The sequence below is a fragment of the Trachinotus anak genome, unplaced genomic scaffold, assembly GCF_046630095.1.
Source record: "Trachinotus anak isolate AG129_WGS33_773 ecotype Australia unplaced genomic scaffold, CSIRO_AGI_Tana_v1 ptg000008l, whole genome shotgun sequence".
NCBI classification, from domain to species: Eukaryota; Metazoa; Chordata; class Actinopteri; order Carangiformes; family Carangidae; genus Trachinotus; species Trachinotus anak.
This window is the reverse complement of record NW_027273859.1, coordinates 16,713,590-16,726,860: the sequence shown is the minus strand read 5'-3', so window position 1 is coordinate 16,726,860 and position 13,271 is coordinate 16,713,590. Positions and strand designations below refer to the sequence as shown.

Sequence of the window (13,271 nt, the reverse complement as noted above, 5' to 3'; positions counted from 1 at the left end):
TACTGTACTCCACTACATTTACATGACTAACTTTGAGATGAAGAGCTCATAAACAAAATTTAAGATGAACCTTTGAAACACTACGCATTATTATATCTTAAACTGCAATGTCAGTTGGTAGGCAGAAATATCTCCAACCTCACCTGACACAGCATTAAATTGCTGCTTGCTGTGTTAATGATCCACAACATAGTAATCAACAATCCAACAATACAGTAATTCTCTGAATGGGCTCATTCTGCATAATGAGAACTTTTACATTGGTGCTTTGAATATATGTGGCCAATCATACAGGACTTTAACTGGCAGTTACAAAACTTGCAAAACTTTACTTGCAGACCCACTAGATGTAGTATTTCTATGGCCTGTTTCATCAGCAGAAAATCGTATGATGATTTGTATGTGTGTGTGTGTATAATATGTTTTTAGCTAAACCAGAATTTACAGTGGACTGTACGGTAAATGTGTTAGAGAAGATAAACTTGTGTTGCAGCGCTACCCAGCGGCTCAAACACGACATGTTGCATGGCATTTTGTTTGGCGCCGATGGAGGGAGTCACTCCTGAGATCTTTGGTCAGTCAGACGGCAGAACTTCCGGTCGGCATTTTGTTCTACGAGAGGAGAGCCTCTTGATGATCGCAACAATCGTCATATTTCTCATTTACTGTCGAAATTGGCTGCACTCATTGTTTATGTCGGCGCAGACCGACTGAAACTCCGAAGAACGAATGTTTCCCCATGAATGTACGTTGAAACATTCACTCTTCAGTGACGGAAGAAGAACGAATCAGTCCGACCCGGATTATTGTTGATAGCTAGCAAGCTAGCTCACCAGCTAGCTGGCAAGCCAGTCGAGTTCCTTCTGGAGGAGCTGCGAGAGAGAAGAAAGGGGGAGCTAGAGATACGGACACGGACTCAAACCAAGCTAAAACATTCCCCTCCCTTTGAACGCAACATCCGAAGGTAAATATAATAACCTATCTCTCTTTATGAACCAAACTTTTAAAATTGTGATTATTATGTATCACATTAATAAATGCTCTGCTGCAAGACCACCTACGGCGTCGTTAATCGTTGACCGGGGGGGTAACGGAAGCTAGCGAACTAGCCAGCCAAGCTAGCTAGGTGTGTTTTTGCTCTGCCGAGGCGCACGGCCTCAACTGGATGTCATTTGTCGAGCCCGAGGATTGGGCCGTTGCCACGGAATTAGAAACCGTGCCGTTGGCTTTACATCTACTCACTCAAACCCGTCGCCCTTTTCCCAGCTCAAGGGAAATCGGCAAGCATTTATAAAACCCCAGCTAGCGCTTCCTTGTATTATTTGAATTGCCTTCCCTTTATTTGAACGGGGAGTAGCGTTAGAAGCTAACTCACAACAGTTCGAGCTAGTTAGCATAACTAGCTAGCTATTAAAACACGACTATTGTTGTTAGCGAATGTTAGGCAGCTAGCGTTAGTGATCTTAGCTGCTATCGTAATGGGTAACACTAGCTCCGCGGTTAGCTCGGAAGACCCAGGCAGTCAACTTCTTGGCAGTGTAACGTTGGTGGTTTTGTTCGCAAGTAGCGGGCTGCAGATGGCAATTCAGCAAACTAAGGTAAACAGTTAAAATGATGCTAACGGAAACTACACGTTAAGTAATTGCTGGGTGAGCGTTAGTTTGTGTTATTTGAGTCTTAATGTTGTGTTTTGTTTTGCTGAAGCCCCTGGCAGGGCTAATGTTGGTTTTAGTTGCTACCCTGTTTTGAAATGTTGTGATTGAGCACAGGCTACGCCGCCTCAGCTATAGCTACTTTACTATCGGAGTTTGGTTGACTCGCTATTCGTATATATTTTTTCTTGACCATAACAAACCCAGTATGGTGGCTTTCTGCAGTTACCAGTTTGCAAAATGCGTACGGTGGCTGTTTGCTACTGGAGGATGCAGCCCCCCACTACTGCCGCCACCATCACAGTGCATCTGTTCCTTTGTGCTGCCTCCTGCCTGTCAGTCTCACAGCTGTCAGCCAAGCCTCTGCGTACTGAGGGAAACCACATAGACCGAGCGTGCTAACAGTAGAGCTAGCTAAAGTAATGTTTACAATACCCATCTGTTGATCTCCTGTAACAGTTACGATGTGCACAATCTGTTTCACGTATTTACCGTTTGACCTCAATGATCTGCTTGCACTCAGGTTTGGTTGCAATATTGTGTTTGCAGATTTAAGTGACATCAGTGAGTTGCTGAAAAAGTTGCTGCATTTCCTTAGAAGTTATAAATACATATTTCACATAATATCAACAGTACTGCATACTGTTACATTCTTGGTTTGAAGATTGTGTAATAGTAATAATAATCATTGTGAATATGAAATGCATGTGACGTTATTTTCTTTGGGTTAATGTCTTAGTCCAATTCCTGTAGACACAGCTTTTTCTAAAATTGTCCCAAAGAAGTATAAAATGCAGTTTTATGTCTCAAAGTCTGATGCAGAGCCATGTTCTCTTTCAACAGACAGAAGGAGTAGGACTTTTTATCTGAAATGTCAGTGAGTCCACCCGAGACTGCACAGAATTCTTCAGAAAGGTATTATCATAATGGTTTGAGTCTTTTTTCATTTCTCTAACTTGTCATTATTAATGATAATAATTGAGACAACTGAGAATGTTGTGAACACATTTAGAGGAGGCTAGTGCGTGTAATCAATATCTAATTTTGATGTTTGCAACATGTAAACACTTTATTTTTAATTTTGTGTCATGAAGAATAATGTGGATAACAAGTGAGCCCTACACAGGCCTGCTTTTGGCCTGTTGTAGCGACCAGGTATAGCCATGAAGCGTGGGCTGCGTTTAGATATTCTGAAAATTGCAGCTGGCCCCAGCTTTTCCCTCTGTTTTTCTTCGACCTTTTGTACAGTCTTCCTTGAGAGGTCAAGGACATCTAACAAGCAAAGGGATTTAAAACAGATTAAGAGCAACACAGGGCCCTAATTTGTGCAGATTTATAATAATAAACTTTAAAAGAAGAGCCCTCTGGTTTGAAATTAATGAAAGGGTATAGACTTTATGATAATAACATAGATTCACCTAGGCTGATTACTTTAGAGTACTGGCGATATTAACTATGTATGTATCTATGTTTGTAAAATCAAGTCAGACAAGAATTTGAAAGAAAATAGAAGAATATCGGCATATACCCAGACATGGTATAGTATCCACCACAGCAGTCAGAATGTCAATGCTCATTCACTGCATTATCACTGGGATGTGTATTATTCAAAAAAATTATATACTGGTGGCAGTGTGATACTTGAATATAAACATGCCTTTCTTTTTCTCAAAGCCCCTTTCTGTTAACCTGATAAGCCAAACTAAAATTGCAGTTAATATTGTGTTTTTATGTTTAAAATTGTTTCACAGTATATTTTTCTTGCAGAGAATGCATTAGTTTCCATTTTTCTGGTAGACACCAAGATGCATGTGTATTGCACATCTGCTATTAAAGGAAACGAGAATAATGTGACATGACATTTAAATGACTCATAATAAGCATCAGTTATTATAATGAGGGTGAAACATGACTTACTCTTCAAGGTGTTGTAAAATTCACTAGCATTTAATGATTTTCTTTATCAATACATTGGTCTCGGATAATTCACATTTGATTCATTGCTGCCTATGGTTTGAACCTGTATAATAACATAGCAAGATTGAGCAGCAGCATGGTCTAATAGGTAGTGACCTTGTTCTCTAACCATAAGGCCTAGATTCAATCCTCTGTGCATTTTTTTTCTGTCAAACATTTCACAAGACTGCACTCTTGCCAGTGGCATGATATTCCTTAACCTGTGTCCCTTTATCTCATGCAGAGAGCACTGATGACACCCTTTTTGGATCACTTACATACATAAATGATATTACTAATAAATAATAATATACCACATATATTTTTGAAAAGGATGACACCCTACTTAAATGTAAAGTAGAGACCATAGCAATTTATGTTGATTGACAAGGTCTAGTAAGACACATTTATTTGTGGCTTACAGATGATGCAGCAGGCACCTTTTCTTCTTCACAGAATATGAGTTCAGCATCAGTGCATAAATAGCAGTACTTATATACTGTAGCAAATATCTTGTCATTCACAAAACATTTGATGTCCCTGAATAATATTGATTAATTTATGATTTTTACTGTTCCTCCTGTCTTTTTTATCCCTTATTCTCTGCCTCTTTTACTCATTTATACATCTATATTTCTTCCTCCCTATCACTTGCCCTCATTCCTCACCCTTCTCCCATCCATCACTTATACTTTTTTCCATCTTTTCCCTCCTTACTAACCTCCTCTCTCTCCTAGGTGTCAGGAGATGTGAGGACGGGTGTCGTCCATCGGCCCCCTGATCTACCTGTGTATCAACACACTCCCCACCCTCACCTTCAGCATGAATGGGGATATGCCTCATGTTCCCATCACCACTCTTGCTGGGATCGCTAGCTTAACAGACTGTGAGTAACACAGCTGTCTTCTAAACACACTGTCAAAGTTTTTCTTATCTTGTCTTCCAATATAAATGCCAAGTTGTCTGAACAATATTCTGTCTGAACAGATGTAAATTTGCAATTGTGATTGCATATCCTGTCTCTTGCCTTGTCTACCCTCTCTCTACTTTTCTATGGCTACCTGTCTTGTATTTAATTGCATTACTGGCTCCCGACCCCATCTCTTTTTCTCATTTGTATTTATTTTCCTCTCTCCATGTCTTCTTTCCATATATATTCCACATACATCTCTCTTCTCATCTCAGTGTTGAACCAGCTACCCCTCCCTTCCCCTCTCCCGGCCACCACCACTAAGAGCCTCCTATACAATGGGAGGATCGCGGAGGAAGTTACCTGCCTACTGGGCTGTCGGGATGAGAATCTGGCCTCCCAGCTAGCCCATGGCCTCAACCAGGTCTCCACAGAGCACATGTGAGTATATAAGTGGAAGTGTCTTTATGACATGATATGTGTCTTGATTCTGCATAGAAAGACAAGCCCTAACTTAAGATCGGAGGTAACAAATTTGCCTGAAAATAGTTGGGCTGTCAGTGTTACAGCTAGGACTTGAACCTGTTCTTTTTGTATGTTTTTCAGAGAGCTGAAGGACAACCTGGGTAGCGATGAGCCAGAGGGAGATGCACCACTGTTGCTGCAGACCATGCTGGCCAGGAACCCTGGCATCTTCAGGGAGAAAAGTATGGAGACACGTATCTATTGCACACAAGGACATGAAAGCATACACTCATATAGACAAGCTTCATATTGATATTCATTAACAAGTGTATGCTTGTTTCTAAACAGATGTTATGCAGCAACCAATGGTACCACCATTCAAGATCACACAGAATTCCATGCATAGCCCTGCCCAGTCTGCAAACTTCCAGCCGGCTGCAATTTCTCCCAGTCCATCAAGGTGGGTCAAGCTGCAGGGTTGAGAAGACTCTAATTTATCATAACATTAAAAATAGTAACCATTTAATTCTTGTGTATGTGTTTTTGTTTTGTTTTTTTAATTAGTATATCCCAGTCACATCAGAATATGTGGTGTTATTTTGTAGTTTCATACAGGATGTATACTGTATGTAGTTTCATCAAACAACTGAAAGATAATGCAAAGATATTGTCATTAAGTTAAATAATGTTATTTATTTCATTGTTAGCCATGCAACTTCCTCTACTTGCCTGCTTACCCTCTCCCTGTTCTGTTGTCCACTTTGTCCAGCCGGTTTGTGGCGCCCCAGACTGGGTCCAGTAGCCGGTATATGGGCCAGCAGAACAGTCCAGTACCCAGCCCCTACACTCCCCAGAGCCCTGCCACTGGTTACATACAGCAGTATCCTCACCAACAACCGCCCAGCTATAACCAACACCAACAGATACAACAAGGTGAGAGATTTTATGTGTATGTTACATGTTCATGTGTGCACCTGGATGATGTACATGAGCTATCATGATGACATAAGCCATTGAAAGATATCAACACATTTTTAAACTTGCATGTGAGGATGGAAAATGCATTCAAATCAATCAGGTAGCCATTTTAAGAACTAAGTTCTTGAATTTGCCTTGTAATTGCATTGTTTTTGCTGGCATTGTGCTGTTTGTTGCAAATGATCAGTGGCTGTGGTTTGGTGGACAATTTTGTGGACAAAATTATGTTCCCTATTAAGCCATTGTGAATGCAAAATAAACACTTCATTCCATTCCTTCACAGTATCTCAAGTGATGCCTCGGTACTTCATTGCATTAATTGATTTTTTCATATTTCCCACAGTAGTCATGTCCAGTTTATTTCAAATGTTTAACCAGGAATATCCTGCATGTGATATTGTTGACACAATTGAAAATAGCAAGAATACGTTTTTTGTGAAAGGCCTAATTCTGAATTGAGATATAAAACAGTGTTCTATATTTCAAAACAGGAAGGCTATGAACAATAAAAACCCCCTCGAAAAAAGAATTGGACAAATGTTGGCAGCTACGCAAAAAAGTGCAGTGCAGCATTTTGCAGCAATGTTTTAAAAGCTGTGTTGATGTATATTTGAACTTCATTTTGCATAATTACATATTGTAATCTGTATTTGTGTTTTGTAGTTTTATCATTTAGATTTTTATGTGTAATTGTTTTCATTATCCAATTTCACTATTCCAAATTTATTGTGTTGTTTACTGGTACTATTATCCATAGTAATTACAAATCGCACAATTAATATTAGTGACAATAGTGACAATTGTGGCTCCCACTATTTAAATGTAATTAGTTTCAGTGAGTGCTTTTGCTGGTGCATTAAATTACATAATATATGAGAGCAAGTTTTTTTTTTTTTTGTCATGATCAGTAATGTTATGATTACTACACTAATAGATCATTTTAAAGAATGACCTCTTTCCTCTTTTATCTGGCAGTATCTGTGGCCAGTCCTATGGTTCCAGGTGGCATAAGAAATATCCATGAGGGCAAAGTTTCGGGTCAGATGGCCAATGCTGCCAACCACCACTCAGACCGACACGGCACTGAGGACTACCTTAACATTGTACACCGACTGGGCAATGAGGTACGAATGACAGAGTCTAGAATGTGTATGAGTGAACAACAAAGTAAAGATAATGAGCAATGTCGTTTTTAACAGGTGAAATTAATTTGCTTAAGGTTTGGAAGATTTGTTATGTGAACCAAAAGCCATTTTCTCCAAGCGGGATACAGAATGTGATGTCACTACATGAAAGTCCCCACGATCATTTGTCACATAGCAAACGTGCAACAGTCAGCATCTGCCAGTGAGCATTCATATGAGGAAAATGTGAAAAATACTGCTGAAATGCTAAATATCTGTTGTGCAATAGACAGCACAAACAGATTTAAAAAGAATTTGGATGCAAGATTTTACAAACTGCTTAAGAATAAAGAGAAGAAAAGTAATGTAATGCAATACTTTTGTTGGGATGGTTATGTAATGTTCACCTACCAGACACAGGGCGTTTCTGAATAAAACCTGTTCAGGTATTTGTGTGTGTGTGTGTGTGTGTGTAGTTGTGTTTAGTTGTGTTTTATTGCTGAAATGGGTGCAGGGATTTATTTTCCACTGGTATTCTCAATTAGTAATTTTTTTAAATTGACACTGGATTTGAGGTGGACTCTCACTAGTATTTTTTCATATTGAGAGGCGATGCCCAGGAGATAAAGAAAGATATAGTGGTAGAACATTGGTATAAACATATGCTGAATAATGTGAACACAGCAGGGAGGTGGTGCTTCAGTGTTTGGTATGATTTTAAATCAATATTATGGTTTTGAGTTATGGGAGAGCATCTATGTTGATATCCAACTATAATTGAGACATACCTGTGGACTGAAGTCTGTGCTCTCTCATATGAGAAGCTTTATTGTCAACAGTTGGGCAAAAATTTGACTTCCCATTAAGTGTGTTAAGAATTGTTAAAACTAGTTTTTGTTTGAAAGTCCAAGCTCATACTTGGTAGCTTACATCTATCTTGTCTATGTGTTGTCCAGGAGGGTGACTCCACCATGAGGAATCCCTCTTTCCCTCTGAGGTCTCCACAGTCCGGCTGCTCCCCAGCAGGGAGTGAAGGAACGCCCAAACGTAAGGCCACTAGAAGAGGAAAGGAGGCATTACACTGCATGCGTCTTGCCTTCCTTTTTTGCATTGGCTGCGGAATACCCATAATTTGAATTTCACAGCAGCGGAATAGTTGAATTATCCCTTTAAAATGATACAAGGCCACTGTTATTTTCATTTCAGTCTTAGTGGTCATCTTGGTATATTACAGTGGAATACCTCTTGCAGACAGATGTGTCCTTTCTTTTACGTGCATTTGAAGGATAACTTTCTTGTCTATTTGGTGTTGCTCCCTTACAGCGGGTTCTCGACCCCCACTGATTCTACAGTCACCACCTCCGTATGCGCCCTCACCAAGGGAGGGAGGACCCGACCAGAAACAGCAGGCCCAGCAAAGGAAGAAAGCTCCAGCTGTCAAAGAGGAGAAGGACATGTATGACATTGTTAGCTCTCCAAACAAGGACTCGACAAAACTCACCCTCAAACTGTCCAGGGTCAAGTCAAATGAGTCCGATCCCCCAGGTAAGGGAAGAATAACAGTTCAGTCTTGACTGGATACCTATTTTTTTTTAATTTTACATATAATTTGCAGCACTAAGAAGAGGTATGCTGCTCTCACATCTTTTAAGAACAAAAATGGATTATGTCAACTAGAACTCTTGGAGTACTTGATACCATCAGCCCTTTTAAATACAACCCCGTAAAAGTGTTTTTGTTGATATCACAGGTGAGGTTTTGCCGGGTATGGACCAGAACTCAGACAATATGGAGCCAGAACTGGGCTTTCAGCAGGTGCCTGTTCTCCAGCAAAATCTAGGAGCCCGGCTGCAACAGGTCTCCCAGCAAGCAGGTGGTGCCAGTGGTCTTCAGCCTCCCAGTTCTCCTTATGACGAAGTGGAGCTGGACGCCCTCGCTGAAATTGAAAGGATAGAACGAGAAGCAGCTAGTGAGAAATGCTCCAAGGAAGTGCAAGATAAAGGTATGTAGGATATCTATAAATATGACTAAAATGTTACAACCTCATTGTTGTGAATGTATATCTTTTGATGATTTTTGAGTGTGTAGTTTTATTTTCATGTCTTTCTCATTGCAGACAAGCCACTGAAGAAGAGAAAACAGGACTCCTTTCCCCTGGAGCCAGGTGCAGGGGGACCAGGTGGCCCCACAGGTGCCCCAGGGAGTGGATCAACAGGAGGGGGCAATGCTGGCAAACTGACCCCACAGGAGGCCACCGCAGCTGGGAATGGTGCCAGCCGCCCTCCCCTCATGGTGAGCATCGACCTCCAGCAGGCCGGCCGAGCTGATGGCCAGCTCGACCCCTGTCTGGCTGCCCCTATTCCAGCCCTAGAGGCCCAACGCTGGCCTGAAGAACCAGCTAGTGGTCCGGCTGCAGTGGAAGGTTCTGATACAGCTTTGCGGTTGAAACCAGATGGACGACCGGAAGTCATCAAGAACCGGGTCGATAAACATGACAGCAGGAGAGAGGGTCGAGAGTCATCAAAGCACCGACATGATGAGAAATCCTCAGAGAGACGGGGAGAGATGCCAAAGTCATCAAACCGAGGAGAACATGGACGAGACAGGGACAGAGAATCTGACAGAGATAGGAGGCATCGGAGTGAGACTGGTGGTCGAGACCGACGCTCCCCTGACTCTCGCTGTCGAAGTGATCGAGATAGGTCTGGCTTTCGGGCTTCTTCCATTGGAGAGCCTGGTCGGAGCAGCAGTAGGCAAGATGGTTCCAAACCAGCCTCATCTGCTTCTGGTGCTAAACTTCCAGATTCTTTTCCTGTTCAGCTCCTGGGAGGGCATAGTGGCGCACTGAAGAACTTCCAGATCCCCAAGGTGATCTGGGCTGACCTAAAAAAATATCTACTCATTTTCCAATCATTCAACTGTCACTGCCTGCAATCTCACAAAACCAAATGAAACCACTGCTCACTGTTTTTGTTTTTGTTTTTCCATTCATAAGTTTTGTTTATTCCTGCGATTGGTCTAAAAATTCTGTTAACACATTCACCCACACCTAACCATCTGTTAAAAGTAGAAATTTATTAAGTTAAAGGTCCTGTGTGTAGACAAAAGCAAGTACCTTAAAGAAATGCTCCACTGCTTTTTTTCGGATTTTGGGTGAATGTCTACTGAAAGCATTTACTGTCAGTACCGTGCAGCCCAAATACTCGCACTGAAAAAGCAAATTCTCCCTGTACAGTCAAGCTCCTTACTATATCTAGTGTCAGCTAAGTCTTAAGCGATGCAACCCCGTCACATGTCATGGCACACAGTTACATGGCCCACTTCAGTAAAGTGTGCGGAGCTAATATTTTAATATGGTAGCTTTTGTGTGTTTGCTTACAGAAAACAAGCCTAATTTTACATGTAAAATAGCTTCTTTTGCACTACTAGAAAGACTGACCTGTAGCAAGGGACAAACATTACCATCGTTGTGCAGACAGCTACTGTATAGAAGCCATATTTAGCACCAAGCAAACGAGATTACGCTGTCAGTCGTTTAATGTTGCAGTCAGTCTAATCACCTGCACATCATACCTGCCCTCAGTGGCTTGTCTACTGAAAATGTGACTTAACCATTTACCAGAAAAGTCCTGCAGGTACTTTGTAGTTCCAGTTGCAATAGAAACATTTAAGACCAGCTATGCAGTCTCTGGAAGGATAATTCCTGTCTTCTGGAATGAGAGCTGCACTATATCTTCTCAGTAGGACTAAGCAATGTTATGAGTAAATTGTGGATACACAATGTATGTCAATCATCGGTTGTCTGTAGGCCATCACAATGGGAAAAACTGGCTTTTAGGAAGGAATTATGACTTCCCTGTGCTGGAATTGATTGGATTAAATCACATTCTGTGAGATGTTATCCACAATTTTCCAAGATATCATTGGAAAAAGATAGTTTGCTTATGCTTAGTTTTAAAATGACTTGAAGGGATTGCCAGTTAACAGAATTATCTAAAATATATTTAAAAGTAAATGTAGCTTTGCTAGATTTCCTTTGACCCATATATGATACACCACTTTCCTTTTTTGTGATGTACTTCTCAGTCAGCACCTTTAGCAGTACAAATTTGCATTATTGTGCAGTGAGCCACCGGTCTATGCTGCACTCTCGATAAGCCTTAATCATTTTTATCAGGTACTGATGACTAGCCACCTACCTTAGCCAATGCTTCTATCTCGGTGGTAAACCAACAGAAAGCCATGCCAATAACAGGCAAAAGAGAGTGTTAGTTGAACTGTTGTTTCTGTGTGTGTATGGTATGTATTGTAGATTTGTTAGGTGTGCACAACTCAGACACAAACGTTGACATTGTAATGTTATGGCCAAAATTAAACTGCTAGTTCTTTGTTGATGAGCAGAAACATCCACAATTGCCATCTCTTGATTTTTCCCGTCACCCCTAGTGACAAGGGGTAGTTGCTACCTTGGCAACGCAGTGTTGACAATGTACCATGACAATGTGTTGACTGTTAATCTTAAATTTTAAGACCTGGAGATGATATTGGAAAAACAGTGGAGTATTCCTATAAGACTTTGCTATCAAAACTGTACAGGAAACTAACATCAGAATCACTAATTTCATGTTAGTCAGTTTGAACCATTGTTTACATTTTATTATATTGCTTGATTTTCTTTTGTGTAATTGCAGCTCACAATTTTCTGTCCAAAACTGTGTGAAAGTGATTTTGACCAAAGTTTAAACTCCTCTCATAGAGCTTTCTGACTCTTATTTTTTTTATTTTCTTATTTTTTCCAGATCAAGCGTGATAAAGATACCAGTGGGTCAAATGAAGGTCAAATGTGGGGCCAGCCAAAGGTTAAACTGGAGAGGCTGGGTTTGGTGCAGGACTTTGAGAAGAGGCCCAAGCCTGTAGTGGTTCTGAAAAAGCTCTCCATTGACCAGATCCAGAGGATCATCCGGCACAGCAAGTCAGGAAAGAACAGAATCTCGTCAGGAAAGCCTGGCAAAAGTAAGAACAATTAACTGCAACTGCAAGCAGTTTTGTGCAATTCATTCAACTAACTTAACAGCCTTTTTTCATTCTGTCTTTCATGTGTTTTTCCACACACTTAGACAAAAAAGAACGACCTTTTTGTTGCTAAATTGTAAATGTTATTGTAAAATTTTAGGTGGTATGGACCCAGCAGTTCTAAAGGAGCTGCCCCCAGAGCTGCTTGCAGAGATTGAGTCGACCATGCCTCTGTGTGAAAGGGTAAAGATGAACAAGAGGAAACGAAGCACTGTAAATGAGCGGCCCAAATATGCCGAGGTCAGCTCGGATGAAGACTTTGATGCAAATGGAGAGTGTGAGTCCAGTTATTTGCTTCATGTATAATGTTCTTTGCACAAGGTTTGGTCAATAGATTTTAGAAATATTCTTAAAATGTAATCAACCTAAAGACATGATTGATATTATTATGTAAATCTTAGTTTTGGATGGCAATTTACTGTTGTAAACGTTTGGCCTTTATGTTTATGCTATACAGCTGCAAGGAAGCGGCAGCGCCGAGATAAAGACAGGTCATGGGATTTTGAAGAAAGAGAGCGTCGGGGTTCAGGGGATCATCGGAAAAGTGGACAACGGGACAGCCGACGAGGCTCAGGGAGCCGCTACCGAGACTCTTCAGAGGAAGATTCACCGCCACCCAGCATGAGTGAAAGTCTGTATTCAAGTCATGTGCCACAGCATTTCAAATTATGCGTCTTTTTCCTTTGTGTCTGACTGTGATAGAACTGCATATAGTGCCTTTTCAGAGTTAAATTTAATGGTACATTAGACACGAGAGTAATGTTCCTATGTCCATATGCTATCAGACTGGAAGCATTAAAAGAAATGCATCCAAGTTGAACCCTAGAAAACAGAGATAGATAATGAACTTGTAAAGACGCAGATTGGTATCTGCCACACAAAAGCAAAAATAATTAAGATGAAAATTATCTCACCCAGTTGCCAGAAAAATGAAGATGAAGGAGAAGCAGAAGAAACGGAAAGCATATGAACCCAAACTGACCCAAGAAGAGTTGATGGACTCATCCACATTCAAGAGGTTCTTAGCGAGCATTGACAACATACTGGAGAATCTGGAAGATGTGGATTTCACTACCATGGGTAAAAATCGGCGCTTACTGGCTTTCAAACTGC

General features: G+C 40.9%; 1 protein-coding gene across 3 annotated transcripts in view; it reads left to right on the top strand.

Moving 5' to 3' along the window:
* The first annotated feature begins 561 nt into the window (after nt 1-561).
* nipbla (NIPBL cohesin loading factor a) overlaps nt 562-13,271 on the top strand; it is a 28,132-nt gene continuing 15,422 nt past the window's right edge. For 2 of the 3 annotated variants that reach the window (XM_071483103.1, XM_071483102.1), the window contains exons 1-16: nt 562-964; nt 2,496-2,567; nt 4,346-4,494; nt 4,794-4,959; nt 5,125-5,225; nt 5,332-5,443; nt 5,753-5,916; nt 6,937-7,085; nt 8,042-8,132; nt 8,409-8,630; nt 8,836-9,087; nt 9,202-9,953; nt 11,885-12,098; nt 12,259-12,435; nt 12,616-12,789; nt 13,077-13,238. In XM_071483103.1, the coding sequence (XP_071339204.1) occupies nt 4,431-4,494; nt 4,794-4,959; nt 5,125-5,225; nt 5,332-5,443; nt 5,753-5,916; nt 6,937-7,085; nt 8,042-8,132; nt 8,409-8,630; nt 8,836-9,087; nt 9,202-9,953; nt 11,885-12,098; nt 12,259-12,435; nt 12,616-12,789; nt 13,077-13,238 (2,800 nt within the window). In that variant the 5' untranslated portion in view covers nt 562-964; nt 2,496-2,567; nt 4,346-4,430. The remainder of the gene's footprint in view (nt 965-2,495; nt 2,568-4,345; nt 4,495-4,793; nt 4,960-5,124; nt 5,226-5,331; nt 5,444-5,752; nt 5,917-6,936; nt 7,086-8,041; nt 8,133-8,408; nt 8,631-8,835; nt 9,088-9,201; nt 9,954-11,884; nt 12,099-12,258; nt 12,436-12,615; nt 12,790-13,076; nt 13,239-13,271) is intronic. The other variant, XM_071483104.1, reaches the window with a different exon arrangement.